General features: G+C 36.9%; 1 protein-coding gene across 1 annotated transcript; it reads left to right on the plus strand.

Moving 5' to 3' along the window:
- Positions 1-4542: 4542 nt before the first annotated feature.
- On the plus strand, positions 4543-26274 carry LOC106880307 (ER membrane protein complex subunit 3). The gene is made up of 8 exons (XM_014930183.3): positions 4543-5037; positions 5176-5233; positions 8559-8652; positions 14326-14430; positions 16280-16361; positions 22413-22492; positions 22618-22700; positions 25543-26274. Exons 1-8 carry the CDS (start codon positions 4889-4891, stop codon positions 25657-25659), a joined length of 768 nt encoding a protein of 255 aa, XP_014785669.1. The 5' UTR covers positions 4543-4888; the 3' UTR covers positions 25660-26274.
- The last annotated feature ends 1043 nt before the right edge of the window (positions 26275-27317 follow it).

Below are 27317 nucleotides of genomic sequence, written 5' to 3' on the forward strand. Positions count from 1 at the left end.
GTAATTCTTTGAAACACATGTCGGAATAAAAGTATGCAGTTATAACATGCGTTTACTCCATTCTTTAAATTTATATATACTCAAATACCCAAAATATCAAGGAGTTTCTGCCTCACAAACAGGAGTTACACTACAGTTATTTTGCAATCTTTGCTACCCTGGTTTCTATTAACCCATTTATTTTATCCAAATTATTCTTAATTAGGAGAAAATAAATACATATAATTAAATATATATATATATATATATATATGTATATGTATGTATGTATGTATGTATATATATATATGTAGGCACAGGAGTGGCTGTGTGGTAAGAAGCTTGCTTCCTCACATGGTTCCGGGTTCAGTCTCACTGCACGGTACCATTCAACTCATGTGGTACCCAAACATCGTAGCGATTTGTGTACCCAAGCTTTACCAGGTGTTCATGAACGATGGATTTTGATAGGTTAAGGCTTTCTGTCAATTCTTGGGTTGTGCAATGTGGGTTATTCTCAATTAATGACTTGATTTGGGCATCGTCTGTAGTGGATGGTCTGCCTGATCTGGAACCTTGCAAACCACTTCCGTACAGTTCTTTCGGAAAAAGAAACATCACTGTAAACTGCACATATTTCTTTGGTTGCTTTACAGAAAAAGAAAAGCATCAAGTGCTGAAAATGAACTTTCTTATCTTCCATTTTAAAGGGTTACAGAATTAACACAGGTTATAGGAACATAAACATTCTTCCATGAAAGGATAGCTTAAACTGTGCTCTAAATGGAGGTGTATTTTATGGACTCAACCATGTTCTAAAATAAGTCGAAATGCTACTATAAATCAGCACGAACTTTCCGGACAATATATATATCATCATCATCGTCATTTAACGTCCGCTTTCCATGCGAGCATGGGTTGGACGATTTATATATATATGTATAAGCTGTGCTTGAGAAGACCCATCAAGCCAAGTGAAATCATAGTCATGGTCGATGCTGGTGTCATGTAATTGGCACGTAAAAAGCACCATTTGAACATTGGACCTCATGGAGGCAATGTGGCCAATGCTGGTGTTATGTAACATGCACCTGTGCTGGTGGCATGTAAAGAGCACCATTCGAGTGCCAGGCCTCACGGAGACAATGTCACCAACACCAGTGTCACATAACTGATATTCGTGCTTGTGGCACATAAAGGCAATCATTACACTCTTGGAGTGGTTGGTGTTAGGAAGCACATCCAGCCATAGAGACCATGCCAAATCAGACTGGAGTCTGGTGCAGCCCCTCAGCTTACCAGCCATGGTTAAACCATCCAACCCATACCAGCATGGACAACAGACATTAAATAAGGATGATGATATATGTATATATATTGTGTATGTGTGTAAAAGACTATAATGGCCTTATTTTTCAACTGATTGTGCTGAAATTTTACACATAGATAAAAGACGTCACAGTAGGTGCATCAGTTAAATTTCATAGCATAATCGTTAGTTTCAAAGTTAAATTTGCCCTTTTTTAGTCAAAATCTTGATGGAAAATCCAATTTCAATAGCGCTTATTGGCTATCATTCCGCAAATCACATATGAACAGTTGCTATGTTCATCCAATCAGTATCAGAGCATTAATTACATTAAGCTTTCTAAGCAATTTCATGAAAGAACATATGTGATTGCAGTAAAAATCAATATCATTCTAGAATGAACTGTACTTGAACATGTGCATCCAGGCATGTCATTCTGTGTTCAATAAATAAACTGACACAAAAGAGTAAGAAGACAAGGCAATTATTTTGAATAAGTAAAAATGAAATAAAATATTAACTTTAATGAATAAATGACACTAATTGGCTATCAATCAACTGCGTGAATATTTTCTCACAACAAAATTCAATTGACAGTAGAAAACAACAAATTGATTGGTAATTGAATGTGGAAATTTGGGTGACAAATATCTCAAACTTAAACTAACAGTTTCTTATAAAAAACAAAAAATGAGCAGTATTCTTCAACTTTTGTGTGATTCACTTGATTTGGCACATACATGCCCATTGTTTATTCTTTAATACCATTTCATGAAGAAGGAATATTAATATCAACATTTCAAATTATGAGTTATTTTTCATCAGTAAGCATAATTGAATGATATTTTGGCAAATTCTTCTTATCATTTTTACGAATTTTACAGATCAAATTCATCAGTTACCTTCTAAAAAAAAGCACTATTCGGTTGGTTCTAGTAGCTTATTCATCCACAAGGTTTGCTACTTTATCGGTCAACATCACATATTGTCAAACCCTATATCCCATTTGAAGTTTTCCAGTTACATGGACTTAAATAACTTTATTTATAAAGAATTTTCATTACTTTCAAATTAATATAAGGTAATTTTAATGCTAACATCCTTTTTTACCAAAGGAAGCCCAGTTTTGGCTGTCTTTCATTTTGAAAGAAGTCCTAGAAACCGTTTCGATTTGCACAATCTTGTTATTTAAATTTTGCACTTACTTTTGATATTTTTTAGAAATATCCTTTACCTTCTGCTACCTGTCAGTGCATTGGTGCTTGCATCAATAGTTTACATTTTATCACCATTGCACTTTTGATTGATAGAATATCGATTTTCTGGGAATACATTTTGTCCAAATGTGCTTGTATATGGATCTAGTTTTTTTCATTTGCAACATATGCATTTTTTAAAAGACAGTAAAAAATCTGACAATCAGCTATAATAATATAGTTTTCCAGTCTAATTGCTATGAAGGTTTGATGTTGTGGAGAAAAAAAATTGGAGGTAAAAGTTACAGAGGTTTAAAAATTGAAGAAATTGTATTTTTAGCCAATAGCAAGACAGAAATTTTCTGTTTAGCAGAGCAGTATCGACTTTAAGGTTGTACTCTGTGAAATTTATAGTTTAGTGTCTGTGAAATGACCTCTTCATTATAAGTTTCAATAAACAGAAATGCCTAATAAAATCAATATGCATCATCTTACCGTTTCTTTTGTCTCTTCATTGATTGTATGTTATTATTTTTATAAAATTTGTCATATTAACATATTTGTTTGCATGTGTTTAGTTCATGCGTATTTCAGTATTATGTATACCTGTCATGTATCTGTGTACATCATTAATATATAAGTGTGCGTGTGTGTGTGTGTGTAAGAAGACAAGGCAATTATTTGTGTGTGTGTGTGTGATGCAGCATGGAAATTTGTCAGCGAACAGGTTGTGGTCTCAAAGCGACGAAAATATTTTGGCAAATTAGATTTAAATGTTGAAGTGAATCTAACAGTTTTTGTGCGTTTTGAAAATTATAATTGATAAATATAAATTTTTTTATTAAAACAAAACACACGGGTGATGTAAATCTCGTGGTGTGAAGAATCAATACAACATGCAGTTGACATGGTAACAAGCTGTTAATGCCTCACTGCCTGTTGATTGGCTAAAATTACCCAAATTTCCCAACTTTAATTCCAAATAACATCAGATTCTTTAATTTACAAGATAAAGCAATTGGTTGATCGTAATCAAAAATTCAGATTGTAATCAAAATTCAGAGTTGCATCTATACACCAAAATTGAAAACAATCTGAGCAAAACTAAATGGGGGGCTCATTTTGTGAATGAAAAAGACTAGATTCTAGATGTGAATGCTCATCCACATACCATTTGGTGCTTACAATACCATTGCAAATAATTGTGCGCTTTAGCGCTGTGGGAATTATTTGTGTCGAAATACCATATTTAGTGCTTGTAAACAGCAACAAGGTAAATTTAATTGATTTTTTAAAGATTCATTCAATTACAGTTTTTCGATAGGATGCCTTGAAAATGCAAGTCACATTAACAAAATCAACAAAAGATGCTTCCGTTTTGCATGAATGAATAAGCATTACATTTGACAGAGTAATTTGAATGCTAAAAAGTTAAAGTTGTTGAACTGTATCTGGTAGATCCTGTCTTGTCTCATAGTCAGCTTTATATTAGTACTTCAAAACCAAGAATGTTGCATGTCCAGACACTTTACAATGGCCAAGTAAGTGAATAAAACAATTTTGCTGTAATTCCTAATTGAATGACAATAAACATAAATACTAATTCATTTGTCATATCAATTTGTAATGTGAGCCAAAATCTCCGTATTACTGCAGTGTTACTGCAATAACACCAGAGCTTTGCTGAGTGCCCTCTGATTGTATGTTAAATAAGTATGTTTTATAATACTCTTAGTGTATATAGATATAAGTCCCCTGGACATTACTGTTCTGAGTCCAAGGACTCATAGGGCCAGTTACCTGGTATTGAAGGTGTATTAGTGACCAAGATTGCAACATTCCCCTTGAACGGTATGCCATTCCATCGCAGGGTTACCTATTTACAGCAGAGTGAACTAGAACAACATAAAATGAAGTGCTTTGCTCAAGAATACAACGTGCCGCCAGTCTGGGAATCGAAACCACAGCCTTACGTGAGTGCAACACCCTAACCACTAAGCCACGCTCCTTCACGCTAACATGTATGCATAATCATTTCCACTACAAACACAAGGCCCGAGATTCTGGGCGAGGGCGGGGTAAGGCTCGTCGGTTATATCGACCTCAGTTCTCAGCTTGTATTTATTCCATCAACCCCGAAAGGACTAAAGTAGTACTCGGCAGAATTTGAACCGAGAACATAAATACATCCTCAGTTCAAATTCATACAGAAATGCCGTAAAGTATTTTGTCCAACGTGCTAACGCTTCTACCAACTCGCCACCTTCTGCGATGTACGCATAAAGCCGAAAAATATTGTCTGAAATGAAAATCAGATGAGCGAACGTTTCGTAATTCTCTCCCCTTTATAAGATAACTCTTCCCGTGTTGGCAGCCATCTCTTTGATTCACTCAAATCCTCAGCATGGCAGAACTTTTGTTAGATTCCAATATTCGAGTTTGGGTCTTTTTACCCATTGTTGTTATTACTTTTCTAGTTGGTATCATAAGACATTACGTCACTATATTACTTTCTTCAGAAAAAAAGTCAGAACTACAGCAGGTAGCAGACAGGTAAATGGAGATTCTTTTTTTTTTAATCATTATCTTTTGTTATAAACATTATCTCTCTTTTTCTTTTCTTATTACTGTGTTTTATTATTAATTCATATTTGTCGACGTAATATTTTTGTAATTATATTTTATATTTAGTCACGCCTTAATTCGGAGCCGAATACTACGAGAAAATGGCAAATACATTCCCAAACATGTAAGTATATCTATATATAGCATTTGATTGATCTATGTTGTATAGGACCTGTTTAGCTTTATCCTTAAACTACATAAATCTTCTGTCGTTCCTGTAGCATATTGTGTAGTATTTATATAATAATATCTGTTTTGTGTCTGTATTGGTTTAAGAATAATCGTTATTGGTTTTTTTTTTATCCGTCTAAAAAATATTCCGTTTACTTTTGGCACCTAACTTATATTCGTATAACAGAACCAGATCTCTGCGTGATCACTCATGCTGATTGAAATAACATAAAATTTCCTTCAGATCACGCCCTATCATCTTTAAAAAAGGGCAGGACACACCCGATATTTAATAATAGATGGAGCCGCTCTAACAGCAGGTTTGCGGTTCAAGGCTGACCTGTGCCTCTCTCTCTCTCTCTCTCACACACACACACATATATACACACATTGATGAAAAAATACATATTGAGGAATATATATATATATAGAACCTACTAAAACTGAAAACCCTTAATTATTACGTAGCCTAATAAGATTATCTATGAAGACAATCACGCAGTATCAATCAATACATATCAGAACCCATAAATCTAAAGTGGAAAAGAAGTTACCTGATGATGAATATGAGTGATAGGGAAACGAAAATATAAAAATACAATGAGTTGGCAAATTTTCCGTTTACTTCGCAAACTTTAGTCACTAAACTGTGACCATAACACTAATATCATAAACACCACAGCGCATTTCACAAGATAATAAAATGTAAGGGAGAATAAAATAATCTCATTTTAGTAAATGTATATTTTCACCAATTGATAGTGTCTTATTTCAATTTACGAGTGATAGAATTTTCATTAAGTTTCGATTCCAAGCGCTTATTCATTTATTTATGTATTTTTATGTCCATTTTGAGATGTCTTATGAAACTTGAGAAGAAAACATCTGTTTATTACAAATTTGATTTAAAGGAAATCACAGATGTATCTCGGTGGCGATGGATCCCTGTATTATTTAGAGGGGTAACCAAAAGAGAAATCATCTATGAATTAAATGAAAGACAATATATATCATTTGAAGAATTATCACTCCAGTCTTTGATAGGGTGATGATTTTTCAGGTGGAATATGCTGGGTTGAAGAATCTTCATCCTAGCTTATCCCATCTAAAGTAATAATTTTTCAAGTGGAATCAAGGTGAAGTCCGAACACTGACACACAACCACCACTACCAACATCATCACCACAACCAGAATTATCAATCTAGAGAATCTCTGCACTAGGCATGGGTGGCCCTTTTCGAGAAGTGGGCCACCCAAGACCTGGATCGGCATTAGGCAGGTTGTTGTACTGAAAAACTGCAAGAATTCAAAGTAATTTTTCGTTAGGCATGCCTATGAGCCGCAGTTTGCCCATGACTGTTTTCTGCGGCCTCAGGTCCTGCTAGAAATAGCAGACAAATCTTCCTCACTGTACTGTATTGAATATGAAAAATACATGGAATATAGTACCTGATTATGGTTGGAACGTCTTTTATCATAGCTTACCTGGGAGTTAACACAGTCACCACAATAACATGTAGATGATATTTTGCAATTTTATCTATGTAATTATTGTAGCTACTATTAATTTGGGAAAACTATATTCTTTCCTTTTTTTTTTCTTGAACTTTCAAAATAAAGACACATAACAAAGGAATAGATTTATGTCAGTCTAACTATATCAATTATATTCACTATGGTGAAAGGTGATCATTTTCAGGTGGAGCAAGCTGGGGTGATAATTCTCAGGGCCGCCCATGCCTAGTGCAGAGATTCTCTAGATTAATCGTTATGGTGATGATGTTGGTGATGTTAGTAGTGGTGGTTGTGTGTCAGTGTTCAGACTTAAGAAAGAAAGGCAATAAAATATAGAAATATTGGCTGTATAAGAAGGTTTCTGTATCCTTTAGGGAATGGTGAGAGAAATAAATGTTGGAAGTTAAGTTTCCATCATTGAAAATGGTAATTTTAGGAACAATTACTAGTTCAGTTCATTTGGAGCAACTTGAATTATAGTTATTGCAGCTTTATAAATGATTAACTAATTAAAAAAAAAAGATGGGTCTAATTGATGCTGGAGGTAGTTATGGTGTTAGTTGCTAGAGTAAAGAGTTGGAAGAAGTTCAGGGATTTCTTACTCCCATTGACATTAAAAGCTCTCTCTTGCATGCTGGGAAAAAGCAAAACTTGTGAGTAATTTAAGAAGTGAGATGCTGTGTGTTTGTGATATGGATGCTGAATGTGGAAGAACCATGAATGCTAAAGAAAAGAGAATATGATCTGTTGGTTGTGTAATCTTAACTTATCTAAAAGTTGGAGCACAAACAAGATGGTAGACCAGCTGGATATTAAAGGTATAAGCCAATGTATGTAGAAGAGATGAATGTTCTGGTAGGAACTTTGTGAATCAATAAGAATGCTTGGTGAAAATGTACAGTGTGCCAACAGCAAAAAGTGGTTGTAACTGAAAGTACTAAGCCCAGAATGTCAGGAAGTTAGCCTCCTGGCCAAGATGACAAAGAGTTGTGATGAGTTACATTATCTGTATGACGGACTTTCCCAATCTATGCTAGATTGGAAAATCATCATCATCATTTAACATCTGCTCTCATTGCTGGCATAGGTTGGACAGTTTGACATGGAACTGGCTAGCAGGGAGCTGTCTAGACTCCAACTGTCTGTTGTGACATGGTTTATACAGCTGGATGCCCTTCCTAATGCCAATCACTTAGCAGAGTGCGCTGGGTGTTTTTTACGTGCCACTGGCATGGGTGTGTTTATGCAGCACCGGCATGAGTGCGTTTACATAACACCAGTATGGGTGGTTTATGCAGCACTGGCATGGGTACTTTTTCAGTGGTACCAGTGCCTGAAAGGACAAGCCTGTATGTGTGGAAGACAGCAATTTTACTGTGCTTGATGTAACTTTTCAAGTACAGCAAATCGGTAAAATGTTGATTTTGATAACAGTAGAAGTTTCCATTAATTTATAATTTATTAAAAAATATTGGTATGGGTGCTGGTGCCATTGTAAAAAGCATTGGTGTGGGTGCTGCTGCCACATAAAAAGCACCCAGTACATTCTGTGAAGTGGTTGGCATTAGGATGGGCATCCAGCCATAGAAACCAAGCCAAAATAGACTATAGAACCTGGTGCAGCCCCTGGCCATACCAGTTCCTGTCAAGCTGTCCAACCCATGCCAACATGGAAAACGGACGTTAAATGATGATGGTGATAAGCCATGTAACTTAATATTGACATTTATTAATAAAAATTTTTTTAATTTTTTATTTTTAGGCCTTTAATATGCGTAAAAGTTTCTTCAATGATGAAGATAGAGGCTTCTTTAAAACGCAGAAAAGGGAAGCGACTGTCAAAAATCCGATGACAGGTAAGATAAAACATGTTATATTCCTGTTTGAAAACCTGTTTTTCACCAGTATTTTAATAAATCACTAATATAAAATTTATCAAGAGTATAGTACTACTTGTGTGTCTTGCAATAACTCTTTTTACAAATGGCCTACCCATGAAGATACTTGTTTGTAGACCCATATGTTTATCATTTGATTCAAAGCTAGTATTTTATTTGTATACTTTCTGTTACATGCTTCAGTCATTGGACTGTGGCCATGCTGGAGCACTGCCTTGAAGAGTTCAGTCCAAATAAATCTACTCCAGTTCTGATTTCATTTCTTCTTTTAAACTCTGGTACTTATTTTATCAGTCACTTTTACTGAACTACTAGGTTATGAGGACATAAACTAACCCACACCTGTTGTCAATAAGTAGTGGGAGGCAAATGCAAATACAAACGCACACACTCACACACACCAGACTTTTATTCACAAGATGATGCTTGCTCAAGGTGCCACACAGTGGGACTGAACCTGAAATCACGTATTTGCAAAGCAAGCTTCTTAATCACATGTCTGTGTCAATACATGAATAATTTGACTACATGCATAATTTTATATGTGGGAGATTTGACTGACCATCTATGGTTGCTTTTGGAGTAAGAAAGGGAGCTTACTAAGAAATAAAGGCAAGGGTGAGGTTTCCCTTAAAGAGGAGAGAACTGCTCAGGGTCTATAATTTCTCTTCTTGCTTTATTATTATTATGCAGGGTCTTTTTCTTAGAGAGAGAGAGAGAGGGAGAACATATGAAATAATAACTATAATTTTATAGTTTTGATAATAATGGTAATCAATTGGTAGTCCTGCTTGTGGGGCGTAGGCAGAGATAATTGTAGCTGTGCTATTCTGCAGGACTAGCCTGAGCTTAAGCACTCTATCGCACACCCTAACAACCTCTATGACTTTATCCACCCATTTCTCTGCAAAGAGTATGCCTAAGCCATCCATGGTACCTTGCCAGAAGACTTTATACCTATGTGCCTTGTCTGTGAGGACCCTAGCTGAAGCTCCTTTTCATCTTATCTCTTGTATGCAGCATACATCAACCCGTCTCTTTTCAGGCATCTCTACAATCTCACTAGACCTACCTTTCAGTGTACCAACTGTGAAGGGAATGTGGGGGTGAGGCTTGGGGAGGAGAGATGTTATTCAGCGCCAACTGGGAAGGGAATGTGGGGTGAAGCTTGGGGAGGAGAGATGTTATTCAGCGCCCGAAAAGAAGATGGAGGTTGTCGTGTTCGTTTTTTAGGCATGCTTCATCTGTTCTCGCTTCTGACCTGACAACATTCCAACGTGTTAAGATTGTTGCCCCTACTGGAGGTAGGAGCAGGTGTCAGCGGCGTTGTAAGCATAAACATTATGGTCATTGAATAACGTAAATTTAAGCAGTGTAGCAAAATATGGATAATCCAATGTTAGATTAGGAGGGAGTCAGCTATAACTGGTTGCGTTTGTCCAGGAAGAGGGGGATTTCAGGTATGATGGAGGGTACCACCAGTGGGGAAGAGTTCAGACACAGAGAGAGAGGAAACAAGCTCATTCCTACATATACACGAGCACACTCACACACAGGAACAAGCACACATGGACAGCCGAATAGCTTTCTCCTTCGCTTGATAAGGCCAAGGGAAATGAAACAAAAGATAGCTGGTTAAGTAGGTGGGCAGATAACCTGGTTGCGTTTGTCCCAGTAGAGAGTTAGAGAAAGAGGAGAGAGATAGAGAAAGAGAGAGTGCAGGTAATATAGGGAACAGCACCAGTGAGGAGGGGGAATTGGGAGAAGAGACATCTGGTGGTGGTGGTGACAAATTTGTAGACAGAACGAAATGAAAGATAGCCGGTTAAGTGGGTGGGTGGATGAGCAGCTGGGCTGGTTACATTTGTCCTAGGAGAGAGAGAAGTGCAGGTATTATATAGAGAACAGCCCAGTGAGGAGGAGGGGTTGGGAGAACAGACACAGGTAATGGTGGTGGGAGAAGGGATTTCCAGTGGGTAAAGAGAGATATCTGGTATTGGTGGTGGGGGCGGGTACACCGTGAACAAGCAGAGTTTAGTTTGGGGGCAGAGGGACGAAAATAATGGTAATAAGAATGAGATTAAACAGCCGAGAAATGAGTAATTGTCTTAATGAAATTACATGAGAATGTATATGTACATATGTATATATATATGTACATATATATATGTGTGTGTGTATATGTATATATATATATACATATATATATATATATATATATATATACACATATATGTATGTATATACAAATATATATATACATATATGTATGTATATATACATATCATCATCATCATCATCATCATCGTTTAACATCCGCTTTCCATGCTAGCATGGGTTGGACGATTTGACTGAGGACTGGTGAAACCGGATGGCAACACCAGGCTCCAATCTAATTTGGCAGAGTTTCTACAGCTGGATGCCCTTCCTAACGCCAACCACTCAGAGAGTGTAGTGGGTGCTTTTATGTGTCACCCGCACGAAAACGGCCACGCTCGAAATGGTGTCTTTTATGTGTCACCCGCACAAGCCAGTCCAGGGGCACTGGCAACGATCTCACTCGAAAATCCTACGGGAGCCAGTCAGGCGGTACTGGCAATGGCCACGCTCAAAATGGTGCACCTCATGTGCCACCCGCACAAGAGCCAGTCCAGGGGCACTGGCAACGATCTTACTTGGCTTGCTGGGTCTTCTCACGCACAGCACATTTCCAAAGGTCTCGGTCAGTAATATATATATATATATATAATAATTTTCCAGAGGATGTAGCAACCGTTACCAATATAGCATAAGAACTTACCTTAGGGGATCATTAACTAGATTCCTTAAGGGTCGTTCTCACAGTTTATATTTATATTATAAGGTTTTTAACTTTTAAATTTTCATATTCAAAAGAGACAGAGACTTCAAACTCGATATATCGATTTAATCACCACTCTATGTTAACATATAAAAACCTTATAATATATATATATATATATATATATATATATATACTTTATTTAAAAGCAGCAGAAATATAACAAAAAAACCGTTACTCTGAGTTTCACGTTCCCGTTCATCGGACAGTTTTTTTTCCACCTTGTTGCACATTGCATGTGCTTACTCCGGTATATATATATATATATATATATACACATATATATATATATATATATATATATATATATATATACACACACACGACCGTGGACACCATTTCAAGCGTGGCCGTCGCCAGTACCGTCTGACTGGCCCTCATGCCGGTGGCACATAAAAGCACCTACTACACTCTCGGAGTGGTTGGAATTAGGAAGGGCATCCAGCTGTAGAAACTCTGCCAAATCAGATTGGAGCCCAGTGTCGCCTCCTGGTCCACCAGTCCTCAGTCAAATTGTCCAACTCATGCTAGCATGGAAAGCGGACGTTAAACGACGACGATGATGATGATATACATGTATATGTACATACATATATGTGTATCTACGTATGTGTATATACGTATACGTCTATATATGTATATCTATGTATATATGTATATATACATATGTGTTTATACATAAGTGTGTATATATATGTGTGTGTGTGTGTGTGTATATATATATACATATGCATATGTGGGCACAGGACGTCACAAAACATAAACAACAAAAAGTATGAAGTACGAGGGCATGGAATAAGGACGTTTTTGCAATCAACGAAACACACACACACACACACACACACACACACACACACACACACACACACACACACACACACACACACACACACACAGCAAGCTTCTTTCAGTTCCCATTTATTAAATCCACTCAAAGCTTTGGTTGGCCTTGGGGCATAGTGGAAGACACCTGTCCAAGGTGCCATGCATTGGGACTGAACCTAGATCCTGAGGAGAAGCAAGTTTCTTAACCACACAGCCATACCTGTATCTCACAGTCACTGCACTATTTTCTAATTAATAAAAGCTACTGGAATTATTACATCATTTAAAATGTAAGAAATACTGAAGTTATCTGTGACTTACATTAAAACACAATCTTGCTGATTTGTAGTGTTTAACTGTTTAGGCATTAGTAATTTGTAAAATGTTAGTGCTAAAGCATTTCAGAATTGTGATAGGATTAGATCTTGTGTTGTTGGGCTTGACAAAGATGATGATCTATTAATCAAGGCTAGTGACAATATACCGTGGAGTCGCGTGGCTTAGTGTTTAGGGTGTCAGCATCATGATCTTAAGATTGTGGTTTCGATTCCTGGACCGGGCGATGCGTTGTGTTCTTGAGCAAAACACTTCATTTCACGTTGCTCCAGTCCACTCAGCTGGCAAAAAGGAGTAACGCTGCGATGGACTGGCGTCCCATCCAGCTGGGGAACACATACGCCATTGGAACCAGACCCATGAGCCTGGCTAGGCTTTAAAAGGGCGCATTTATTATTATTATTAGTGACAATATACCATAATGTAGATATGAAAGATCCATACTAGATGGAGCAGATGTTAAAATGATGAAACTAGCAAGGTGTCCTCCATCTAAAAACTATCATCTTCACATACATATGGTTTCACCAGTATTTTGTATCATTAATGAATTTTTACCTATAAATAATGTATTGATCTAAACGTATGCACAAGGTGACACATTTTGGGAAAAGCAAGTGGTTGATTAACCCTTTAATATTTAGATTACTCTGTCAAATGTAATGCTTATGTATACACATTGTGTTGAATTATCAAATAATATATTGTAGCTTTGAGATTTTGATGATATGGGTTTCTTTTTTTTTAATTTTTAGAAAAACACTGTAGGGTAGGTGTGAAAGATATGTTCTGGTTGGTTGAACATGGATTAGGTAGAGTATTTAGGTCAGATATGGCCAGTTTAAATGCTAAAGGGTTAAATCAGTCTCAGTACTTAGAAGGATGAAAATCCAAGTTGACAACAAGAAGATTTGAACTTAAAAAATAAAGAACCATTACTAAATACCACAAGTCATTTTATTTGCACTCTACAAATTCTTCCTCATCACCACCTTATATATTAGCAGTTATTTCCAGGAGTTTATTATTATTATTATACCAACATAGACTGTTCTTTAGATTCATTTGTGCTATGTCTGTAGCATTGCCATTCATCCTTTTGGGGTTGATTAAATAAGTACCAGTTATGCACTGGGGTCGATGTAATCGACTTCATCTCTTTGTCGATCCTTGTTTGTCCCCTCTATGTTTAGCCACCTGTGGGCAATAAATAAATAAATAAATATTCATTAACTCCACTTCTAGGCCTTATTTGGAAAAGACTTCTCATTGTTACATTATGATGTAATTTCTCAAAGTTCTTGATATTGCAAATTAATGTAATTTATTAAAGGATTCATTATTGTATGATAAGGGAATTCATTTTTTATGTTGTGTTCTTTTAAACATTGAATTGATATAACTAGCTATTTCATTATCATGGAATAATATGTCAGCTCAAGATTTTGATTTAAATACAAACACTTTCATACCTGTGGTCTCAAGGGAGTTGGGACCAGAGATGTTTCAGGTGGGTTGAAAGACTGAAGCCTACATATTATTTGTGTTGTGAAGATGAAATTATGATATTAAAATATGACAAATTTAATTATTTTCTTTTGTTATTGCAGATCCCACTATGATGACTGATATGTTAAAAGGGAATGTTACCAATGTTCTACCAATGATCATAATTGGTGGGTGGATCAATTGGGCCTTCTCAGGATTTCTCACCAGTAAGTCTTGTATTAAGTTTTAACTTCATTCTTTATTGCTAGATATTTATAAAAATTGTGCTTTATAGTGGCTATGAGTTCAGCTTTTACGATGCAGTTGTTGTGTTTGAGTTTTTTTTTTTTTTGGTTTTTCTTCTGAGGAGCAGGGTCTCTGACCATTGCAGGAACTTTCATGCTAATGAGAGTGGTGAAGTTGATGTTCAACTTGAAATTTTGTGGGTTGATTCTTGTATTTAAAAATATCAGTGGAGCAGGGATTTGAAGAAGGCTTAACTTCTTTCTTTGTTAAGAAAGGGTTGGGAAAAGTATATAGCATAAGATTTCGGATGTGAAACACAATAAGGATGACAAAAAAGAGAGGAGAAATTCGACTGGATTGGACTGTAGGGATATAATAAGTTCAGAGGAGTAACAATCATTGTAGTGTTAACGGAAGAGGTAGATGTAGTATCATCATTTAACATCCACGCCACCTATGTTAGCCAAGGGAAAGGCAAAGGCCAATACAGCTTGGCACCAGTGATGCTGTATCTCATTTCTACAGATGAATGAACTGGAGCAATGTGAAATAAAGCGTCTTGCTCAAGAACACAAAACACAGCCTGGTCTGGAAACAAACTCACTACCTCATGATTGTGAGCCTGATGCTCTAACCACTGAGCCTTAAGCCAAAGCACCAGTTATGGGTCAAATAGTGAATGATGGACCTATCACTAAGGCTTACAAGATTCAGAGAAGAGCTGATCTCTAGACACGTCACACAGACCCATCAGTGTGTGAACATGCACCAATGTCATATGAACCATTCTCTTTTCCTAAGACTTAACTAGGCTTTGTACTTCAAGAATATGTTCAGGAGAGCAGGAGACTAACAGAGTAAACTGTAAATGAACTTGCAGAAAGCAATGGAGAACTATTGCTATATCTTTCCCAAGAAAAATTATGAATCTTCAGACTTTGGCATAGAGCGCCATGATTGCTGGTGCCTGTAGGAATGGCATGTGGAGAGAGAGATTCTGGTATTGATTACACTTCTGGAGGGTCAACTGCTTAGAACTTGTCTTAGTCAGGTGTGTTGGTTTGGCTGAACCTAAGCATTTCATAAATCATCTATCTGATCATCCCAATATATTTTGTGAGACATATTATTACGATATTTAGAACTTAAAATCTAGTGTTAGGAAGGGCATTCAGCCGTAAAAACCGTGCCAAAACAGTCACAGAAGTCTGGTGCAGTCTTCTGTCTTGCCAGCTCCTGTCAAACTGTTCAACCCATGCCAGCATGGAAGGCAGATGTTAAATGATGACGAGGTTAAAGTAACTCAACAGTGTGGACTTCTTAAATTCTATTTTAACTGTTGCAGAACATTATCTCAATGGTTCCTAGTTATATTGATCCACTTGTTGCTATATATTTTATTGTGCTCCTCTTAAGTTTTAACCAGCCTAAATATTTTATGTGTTGTACATTCAAACTGGCTGTATCTAGCCTCTTGCACCTTACCTACACTAACATTCTAAAAAATAAACAATCATATCATCAAAACCCTTAAACTATAAAATAATGTATAATTAATTCAAAATAAATTTGAATCATCATCATCATCATCATCGTTTAACGTCCGCCTTCCATGCTAGCATGGGTTGGACGATTTGACTGAGGACTGGTGAAACCGGATGGCAACACCAGGCTCCAATCTAATTTGGCAGAGTTTCTACAGCTGGATGCCCTTCCTAACGCCAACCACTCAGAGAGTGAATAAAAAAAGTATTATATTTAACAGTAATCTGAATGCTAAAGGGTTAAATAAATTGCTCATATGTAATCCTTGTTACAATTGTTTTTCAGCAAAAGTACCATTTCCTCTCACATTACGTTTTAAACCAATGTTGCAACGCGGTATTGAACTTGTATCATTGGATGCATCCTGGTAAGTTAATTTTTAATCTGTGGATGTGCATATGCTATATATATTTCATTTGTCCATGCTAACATGATTTGCACAAGTATATATATATATATATATATATATATATATATATATAGCACGCACTTAGATAGATAGACATACATTAATTAATCAGTTGTATGATTCGTTAGAATCTAGGCATTTTAATATTCAGATCACTGGGTAAGAGTTGAATTCTATGTACATAGACGTATCCAATATATACAACACAATGTATGCGTTTATATACAAATAAACACGCATGCACACACACAGGTTCAAGTTATAGATCCAATATAGAGGAGGTTCTAGGTATGTCATTTGTATAAAATAAGAATGCTAATGGATTTTAAAATCCATTTGTGTTGTTATGTGTGTGTCTTTTATTCTTTTACTTGTTTCAGTCATTTGATATGGCCATGTTGGGCCACTCAAATACATATATATATACACACACTCATATCATCATCATCATCATTTAACGTCCGCTTTCCATGCTGGTGGGCGTTTTATATATATATATATATATACATACGACAAGTTTCTTTTGACTGGCACTTCTTGATACAGCTGTTCTCATTCAAACATCTCACATGTCCATACATGTGCAGACTTCTTTCTTGCACACTACATCTGATTCCTCTTACATCTAGTTTTTCTCTCAACACATTTGTACTATGCCTTTCATCTACACTTACATTGCACATCCCACAGAACATTCCTGCTTCATTTCTTTGTAGTCCTCTCAAATCCTCTGCATTCAAGGCCCAGGTCTTACTACCATGCAGCTTTGCAGACATCATACGATATGCCTTTCATTCTAAGAGGAAAAGGCTTTTTACCAGTTGTAGTAGCTCCTTGATCTTTCGGCAATCCATTCTTAATCTGATTATATTGCCTTATATATATAGCTCAGCAGGGAGTTGACGACCACCTTTTACACATCCATCTTTTTACCACTTAAAAGCATATTGTTCTCTGTCATGCACTGACTTACAGATTCTGTTGAGGGTCTCTTAAGTATATGGCTCCACCAGATTTCTTGATTACTGTTGGTATATGACATGTTCAGTGTACTTTGTTAAACTGCTTTTATGAGATGTGTCTTGATGATCAAACACTTCTTTTTTGAGACTCATACCCCTACAAAATAAGCCTAATAAATATCTCAGACAATTCTAGTGAAAACATACAAGCAGTCTCACATGTCTTTGATGGCTAATATATATATATATATATAAAGAGAATGAATGGGAGAAAGAGAGCCTGCCGTATGTTGACCCAATAGAGGGACCAGCTATCCGAGTTGATAGTACCAGGGTAGATAAAGCAATTAAGAGTATGAAGACCGGGAAAGCCCCCGGCCCATCAGGAATCACTGCAGAGATGCTCAAAATATCTGGCAGTGTTGGCTATAGCCTAGTCACCCGTATTACGAACCAGGTGATACACGAAGGAGTCATACCCAATGACTGGTGTAGCAGCATCATAGTCAACTGCTACAAAGGTAAAGGTGACGCTTTAGATACAAATAATTACAGAGGCATCAAGCTGTTAGATCAGGTTATGAAAGTTACAGAGAGGGTCATAGCCCAACTAATTAGGGAGCGAATCAATTTAGATGAGATGCAGTTTGGGTTCGTGCCAGGTAAAAGCACTACTGATGCCTTATTTCTAGTGAGACAGCTGCAGGAGAAATACCTAGCTAAGGATAAACCTCTGTACCTGGCTTTCGTTGACATGGAGAAAGCCTTTGACAGGGTCTCCCGATCCCTTATCTGGTGGTCAATGAGGAAACTTGGGATAGAAGAATGGTTAGTGAGAGCTGTGCGAGCCATGTACGGAGATGCTGCCAGTAAGGTGAGGGTTGGAAATGAGTACAGCAATGAATTCCGGGTAGAGGTAGGGGTCCACCAAGGTTCCGTCCTCAGCCCCCTCTTATTTATCATAGTCCTCCAGGCAATCACAGAGGAGTTCAAGACAGGTTGCCCCTGGGAGCTCCTCTATGCTGATGACCTTGCCCTAATTGCGGAGTCACTATCAGAACTAGAGGAGAAGTTTCAGGTGTGGAAGCAAGGTCTAGAATTGAAGGGCCTTAGAGTCAACCTAGCTAAAACCAAAATCCTAATAAGTAGGAAGGTAGATAAAACACAAACCCCTTCAGGTAGATGGCCCTGCTCAGTATGTAGAAAAGGAGTAGGTAGTAACTCTATAAGATGTACCCGGTGCAAGCTATGGACACATAAGAGGTGCAGCAACATCAAAGGCAGGTTAACTAGCAAGTTAGTTTTTGTTTGTGGCAGATGTTCAGGTGCAATAAAGACTGTAAACAAACAGGAAACAACTTCTATCTCATTCCAGGGTGAAAAACTAGAGGTAGTCGATAGCTTCCGCTATCTGGGCGACCAAGTTAGTAGTGGGGGTGGGTGCGCTGAAAGTGTAGCTGCTAGAATAAGAATAGCCTGGGCAAAGTTTAGAGAGCTCTTACCCCTGCTGGCGACAAAGGGACTCTCACTCAGAGTAAAAGGCAGACTGTATGACACATGCGTACGAACAGCCATGCTACATGGCAGTGAAACATGGGCTGTAACTGCTGAGGACATACGTAAGCTCGCAAGGAATGAAGCCAGTATGCTCCGTTGGATGTGTAATGTCAATGTGAATACCCGTCAGAGTGTAAGTATCTTGAGAGAAAAGCTGAACATTAGAAGCATCAGTTGTGGCGTGCAAGAGAGACGATTGCGCTGGTATGGACATGTGGTGAGAATGGATGAGGATAGCTGCGTGAAAAAGTGCCACACCCTAACAGTTGAGGGAACCCGTGGAAGAGGTAGGCCCAGGAAGACCTGGGCTGAGGTGGTGAGGCAAGACTTTCGTACATTGGGCCTCACCGAGGCGATGACTACTGACCGAGACCTTTGGAAATGTGCTGTGCGTGAGAAGACCCCGCAAGCCAAGTAAGATCGTTGCCAGTGCCCCTGGACTGGTTCTTGTGCGGGTGGCACATGAGATGCACCATTTTGAGCGTGGCCGTTGCCAGTACCGCCTGACTGGCTCCCGTAGGATTTTCGAGCGAGATCGTTGCCAGTGCCCCTGGACTGGCTTGTGCGGGTGGCACATAAAAGACACCATTTCGAGCGTGGCCGTTTTCGTGCGGGTGACACATAAAAGCACCCACTACACTCTCTGAGTGGTTGGCGTTAGGAAGGGCATCCAGCTGTAGAAACTCTGCCAAATCAGACTGGAGCCTGGTGTTGCCATCCGGTTTCACCAGTCCTCAGTCAAATCGTCCAACCCATGCTAGCATGGAAAGCGGACGTTAAACGATGATGATGATGATGATGATGATGATGATATAAAGAAGTATTTTGTAACATGAGCCTCATAAACACGAAATTTAGTGTTTATCTCTCTTTGTAACTATACTGAACTTTCAGCTTCATAAAGTCTACACTGGCTCTCTCTACTATTGGAGGACTTCATTTGCAGTTCATTAACTTCCAATGAAAGGGCTGATGTTGAAGGAATATCCATGATAAACTACACAAACACTTGCATTTGCTGTAGTTATTGTTCTTGGTGAAACTAATCTAGTTTTTTAGTCTCAGGTCAGCACTGATTAAGCACAATTGTAATGAAGGACGTCAAAGCTATGACCATCCATTTTCCCCCTCATTTTTATTTATATAGTATATTTATGATTAGATTATGAAAGACATCCTTCTTTTTTATGATAAGGTGTAATTTGAGAGAGATTTGACTGCTATTTCGAGTGACTGTATAGAGGCTCCTTTGTCGACTTATTTTTTCTATATTCATAAATCAATTTTAGTGTCTTTGTGTGTGTCACACTTCCAGTTCATTATTGTTACAATTCATATCACATGAATTCTTCCCACTTCAGACAAGGATCAAGGTTTGTACATGCAGATATGTTGATAGAAAACAATTTAAACCATTCTCCATATTTATGAATATCTATATTTATGTTATTTTACTCGTCACGGGTTATCTCATCTTACAACACTCATTATCTCCCCTAAATTGACCAAGGTACATAACTCTGCTTGTTCCTTGTTTGCCTAACAAAACGAAACAAAAAAAAAAACTGACCGTTCATGCGTCACCTAGTAAACCATTCCACTTAGTCATGGAATGATGAAAGGAAAGCCTTTTAATAAAATCAAATTCATATTTCTGTAGCGAAGTAAAAACAAAACAGGATCTTTTATGTTCAAATGAGCTATTAAGATTATAATTGCTTGGACTAAAAGCTAATTTGATATATTTATGCAGTGAGGAAAATACAACTTTAGCTCAATGATTAATATTATTTTAATTATTTTAGTATATTTAGAGAATATATTTACATCTTTCCTTGTTTTGATCAATTGAATCTATGACAATCATCAGGCATTTTATCACCAGATATATTTAGACATAGGTGTAGCTCAGTGATTAAGAACTTCGCTTCCCAACTATGTCAGTGGATTTGGTTGACAGAAACTGAAAGAAGCCTGTTATGCCTACCACGTAAAGTGGAAGGAAATCATGGAAGAGGGAAACCCAAGAAGATATGGGATGAAATATGGAAACACAGACTTACAAAGGAGATGACAGAAAAACAAGATATGGGGCACGTTGCTGTACTCAAGAAGACCCACTCACCACAGCAAAATTGAGATCCTAAAACTAAGGTGCCACATAAAAAGCATTGGTGAGAGTGTTGGTACCACACAAAAAGCATCCATTACATTCTGTTGAGTGGTTGGTGTCTAAGAAGGACATCCAGTTGTAGAAACCAAACCAAAACAGATTATGCAACCTGGTGTGGCTCCTGGCCTTGCTAGTTCCTGTCAAACTGTCCAACTCATCTTAGCATGGAAAACGGACATTAAATGTTGATGATGATGATGATAGTACATGTGAGTGCTTGTTGTTTATATTTCGTTGTTAGCAACAGGAAGGGCATCCAACTCCAGAAAACCTACCTCTGTAAAATGCATGTGATCCATGCAAGTACTGGAAAAGTGGACATCATATAGGCATAGGAGTGGCTGTGTGGTAAGTAGCTTGCTTACGAACCACATGGTTCCGGGTTCAGTCCCACTGCGTGGCACCTTGAGCAAATGTCTTCTACTATAGCCTCGGGCCGACCAAAGCCTTGTGAGTGGATTTGGTAGACGGAAACTGAAAGAAGCCCGTCGTATATATGTATATATATATATATATATATGTATGTATGTGTGTCTGTGTTTGTCCCCCCAACATCGCTTGACAACCGATGCTGGTGTGTTTACGTTCCCGTAACTTAGCGGTTCGGCAAAAGAGGCCGATAGAATAAGTACTAGGCTTACAAAGAATAAGTCCTGGAGTCGATTTAATTGACTAAAGGCGGTGCTCCAGCATGGCCACAGTCAAATGACTGAAACACGTAAAAGAGTATCAAAACCATGATGATGATAGTATATTTACTTTGAAAATGAAGGTTCCTAGTTTGAATACAGCTAAGGAAGCATGCAGATCTCTGAAAATATCACAGATGATCAAAGATCAAACTACTTGATGCATAGTGTAGTTATAAATATTGTAAATAAGTCTAAGTTTTAAGATTTTTAATTTTATTTAAAGAAAACACTAATTTTGTAAATTAAATTGGTGAGTTATAAGAAAAATTTTCTTTTGACTTTTCTCTCCGCAATAATTCATTTTTGCATTTGGCTTACAAGATTCTTGACGTGAATTCATTTGTTGAAATAAATCTGGTTGTCTTGGGAAGATTATTACACTAGTAATAACACATGCACTGTCTGCTCCTGACCTTGAAGAGAAAGCAAGTCACTAAGAAGGTTGCAGATAGCAGCAAAAGAACTTCAACTAATCAACCAATTGATTATTTAAACAAATTTTTGATTAGTTAGATATTTATTCATTTGACTAACAATAAAGAAGTGTTATTGTTGACATGATGACTTTCCTTAATAGGTAATATTTTGAGAGTTAAAACTAAGATTTTATTATTTTTAATTCTAGGGTCAGTTCAATATCCTGGTATTTTCTCAATGTATTTGGATTGAGAAGTATGTACACATTAATCCTGGGACAAGATAACGGTATGTATTATTAACACTACTGCTAATTCTATTACTATTTCTTCACACTTTCATAAAGTTGTTACTTTTGCTTGATACTCTCCCTTGCTTTCACGTAATTGATATGTTAATATTTGTCCCTTTAGCGGCTGACCAAACCAGAGTTATGCAAGAACAGATGTCAGGCTCAGCTATGGTTGCACCTCCAGACCCCATGAAAGCATTCAAAGTAAGAGCAAATTTTTAACTGTTTTTTAAGAAATTATTCATACCTAGTTTTGATTAATCCCTACTAAGTGTTTGAATTTATCACCAACCTAGAAGTGATGGTAGACATCTGAGAAAGATTTTATTAAAAAGGGTGAAATTATAAACATTTGTTTACCTCCCCTAACAAGCACTGGCAATGGTGCCTCTTAAAAAGCACCCAGTATACTCTTTAAAGTGGTACTAGGCATTAGGAAGGGCATCCAGCCATAGAAACATGCAAAAACAGACTATGAACCCTGTTGTGACTCTTGGCATTGCTTGCTCATTTCAAACTGTTCAACCCATGCCAGCATGGTAAACACGTTACATGATGATGATGATGATGAACAATAGTACAGTGCAGACTGTTTCTTTGTTTATCAATATTCAAATTGTTAAAGATCATCCTACTGTTGTCATCAAATGAATGTAAAACTTTGGAAGAGGAAAGTTACGTGAAATTTGCTTTCATGTGGATTGAAAATTTGTAGCCAGTTCTTCAACATTAATTTTCGAATGAATAATTTTTTTGTATGTGTGTGTGTCTTTTTATGAGCTTCTCCCTCTGCGTGTGGGGCAGATAGTATGATGCTATGAAGTGTGTTGCCACCTGATGGTAAAACGTTGGCTTTGAATGTCATTACACTCTCTGATTCACCTCTTCAACCATGAATACATCATAAAGTGGTAAGGCTTTTCTAATTTTATGAGGTACAAGGCAACTCCACTAGTGTTGGTCCATTGTAGAATCCACCTTGGACTCTGTAATGTGGTTGGCAAATGAGTAAAGATGTGGGGTTGCAAAGATTTTTGTGTCTTGTCATAGATATGACAAGCTCTCTTGGCTGGTGCTTTGATAAAATACCTCCAGTACAATCTGTAATGTGGTTGATGATAGGAAGAGCATCTAGCTGTATAATCCAAGCCAAAATGAAACATGAGTGAGACATGGTCCTTCAACTTGTCTTGGAAGACAGTAACTCTACACTAAAACTGATTCAGACCCTGAGGATTCATCCAGCACATAGACATGGAAAGCAAATATAAAACGATGGCAGCAGTAGTATGGTTTTATCATTTGATTAGATAAGAGAGTGTAACAGTGCCCTTAGATTTAAGGAGTTTTCCTAGACTTATGAGGTTGATGTAGTAGGTGTTTATCTTGAATTTCTGCAGAGCTATGTTTCATCATCATCATCGTTTAACGTCCATCTTTTTACATGCTTGTATGGATAGGACGGTTGACAGTAGTTGGCCAGGTAAAAATTGCATAGGGAAAGGGGATCCAGAAAATTGGTTGTGATGGTTACTGTGAGATTTGGTGGATTGATTCTGCTGGGATGATAGTGATAATGGGGAGTGCAGATATATTACGAAAAAGAGTAGAAACTGTTGTCATAATGGTAAAACAAAAAACAAAATAAAACAAAGGAAAGTGAAGTTTTAGCATATTTGTATGTAGTAGTAGTAGTAGTAGTAGTATGTATATATATATATATATATATATATAGCAGTACTTATTAGGTGTCACAATGCCTTATAGAGAATCAGCAACTATTCAAAGCTGAAGTATTTCTGTGGTGTGAAAAAGAAATTCAAGTTTTGTGATGTCTTGACTATTATAGACAAGACTGCCTTGCAAAGTTGCCAGAAATGCCTAGAACTTGTAAACTGAATGTCTGAGTTTTCTGTGGTTCATATGGTGAGTAGTTGTGAAGGTTGTCAGGGGCTTTTTGGTATTTTTCTGTATTGTGTTCGTATCTTGGCACTGTTGGATGGAATTAGAAGAAATCATCATTTCTTTCAGCCAATTTGTCAGCCCAGAGTTTTTAACTCTTGATACTGACACACTTAAGTCTGCCCCGTGTGCAAAATACAAACTTCCTGTTCTAAAGTAACCTCAATAAAAAAGTCTTTGTTAATTTGTTTCAAACACCAGCTTGATAATGGTAAAGTTATTTTACTAAATTCTTTATTTTAATTGTAATAGAGGCAATGTATTTCAACAGAAATATGGTGGACAAAAAGATGCAATCCTAGTATTGGTATATAGCCATAGTGTTGTAGAGGCTTATTGAAGTTTTCCCTTCAATGTTCACCCTTCTCTGCCTGCCTAGTTGACTGTCAGTATTTAGTTTATAAAAAAAGACCCTCCCCCAGTCTTATCAGTTTCTATGCAGCTCATTTTTAATAGCATAGTGATCTAAAGGTGGTGGCCTAGTTGGGATATTGTACAAGGAAGAATAAATGAATTATAAGCTATTATTAGGACTACCTAGCTTTATTTATATAGAAGATAAAATGGGCTGGTCTACAATAGAAGCATTAAATCTGATGTTAGTTTCAACACTTCGTTTGGTGAATTCAACCAAGATAAGAAGGTGCCACTGATCTCATCTTGTCTTTCTCTGTATTATGACCTCTGACCCCTAGATCCCTCTCATCATATTTGATTTTATATATAGGAAAATAGCAAAACTGTTATAAAAAAAAATTGCTGAATGAGGGGATAAATTTGATTAAAGGTCTTTGACAGCACAATACAACAAGAATTTTTTTTGCTTTTGCTAAGGTAGGAGTTATCCTTATAGGTCCCATGATAGCAATTTAATTTTTGAATACCATTCAAAAAGCATTTTTTGTATAACTTGTTATATCAGTAAAATTAGACATAGCAGACATGTCTTCTATGAGATCTCTTATATAATTTTATATCAAGACCTTTTATATGTAAAAACATTTGAATTCTATCAGTTGCTTGGATTCAGAAAGAGAGATATTTTTTATAGTATTTAATTGTGATTAATTATTTCCTTTTACAGGCAGAGTGGGAAGCTCTTGAAATTTGCAACCATCAGTGGAGTTTGGAAGGTGTTGAAGAGGAACTAACTGGCAGCAGTATTCCAGAAACCATCTATATAAAAAACAAGTTCTCATAATTGTACAAAGTGTGACAATTTTACACTGAAGTGGAGCAAAATATATTTAAAAAAAAAACTGGCTTGTGTTTTCATGGTTTCTTATTCATAAGAAATTGGATTTTTACAGACAGCATCTAACATTGTAATCTACTGATAAAGCCTGTGGGCAAATAATCGATCTTGAACCATCAAATAGGAGAGATAAAATATTTGTCTTCCTCCACAATGAAATCTAATGCAACGGCTATTTTAGATAAAACTAGCCCCATTGCCAAAAGAGAGAAATGTGTGTGTGTTTGTGTGCTTCTGTGTATGTGTGTTGAGAGATTGAAACCGTCAACTTCACATTGACAATATTTAGTATTTTCACTTCCAAACAACTTATTTAAAGGATGTAAAAGGGAAGTTCATTTGTATTGGTTTTTATTTAAATGCAAATTGTTTTGTTATATGCTTCTATATATTACTGTGAATTATAAAACATCAAGCAAAAATTTTTTTAAAAATCTACTATTTTAACATGTTAAGACTATTGTCCTAATGTTTATTAAATATGTGGGATTCACATACACACAATAATTCAAATATTTATTCATTCTAAGAGTTGTAATAATAAACTTATTTGAAATCTTTTCTCCGAAATACATATTTTAAATAATACTAATAGAAAAACCTTCCATGGAGGAAAAGTTTGTTAAACTGAGTCAAACTTGCTGAAAGAATAATAACAATAATAATAATAATAAAAAAAGCTGGCAAACATTGATATTGCCAAGAATTAACAAGCACAGTATTTGAAGACTGGCAATATTAACAGTAGTTTTGCAACTTATTTTTAGACATGTAGAAACTCCACTGTAGGTTAAATAATGAAATACAGCCAGTCTTTTCAAATACCCAATACTTCATATTGCAAAGAAAGGCTGAATTCTGGAGGTAAAAAAAAAAAGACAATCTATTACCAAAAGAATTCTTTCTTCTCTTTTTATTTAAATGGATCTGAATAAGACCTCAACAAAACCTAAAACAGTTAATATTGATACAGAGAAGGAGGTTGATAGATGAATAGCTGTGCTTCATTTAGTGAATTGTATGTATGTATCATCATCGTCGTTTAACGTCCGCTTTCCATGCTAGCATGGGTTGGACGATTTGACTGAGGACTGGTGAAACCGGATGGCAACACCAGGCTCCAATCCAATTTGGCAGAGTTTCTACAGCTGGATGCCCTTCCTAACGCCAACCACTCAGAGAATATATATATGAATATATATATATATATATATATACTTGTGCCAGTGAAACGTTAAAAGCACATCCGAACGTGGGGTGTCACTGGCCCACTTATGAGTACCCCTCATTCATTGGAGAATAAACTTTGCTTGTGAAGACCTATTGAGGCAAGTGTAAACAAATCAAAATCGCTGACGTGGCTGATGACAGTACTGCCTGATTGGCACACGTGCCAGTGGAACGTTAAAAGCACATCCAAGCGTGATTGTTGCCAGGGCCATGGATTGGCTCCCGTGCCGGTGACACTTGAAAAGCACCATTTGAGTGTGATCGTTGCCAGCGTCGCCTTACCAGCACGTGCTAGTGGCATGTGAAAAACAACATTTGAGCATGGTCGTTACCAGTGACACCAGACAGGCTCCCATGCAGGTAGCACATAAAAA

This window comes from Octopus bimaculoides, chromosome 4 (assembly GCF_046866305.1).
Source record: "Octopus bimaculoides isolate indiv1 chromosome 4, ASM4686630v1, whole genome shotgun sequence".
Classification (NCBI taxonomy): Eukaryota; Metazoa; Mollusca; class Cephalopoda; order Octopoda; family Octopodidae; genus Octopus; species Octopus bimaculoides.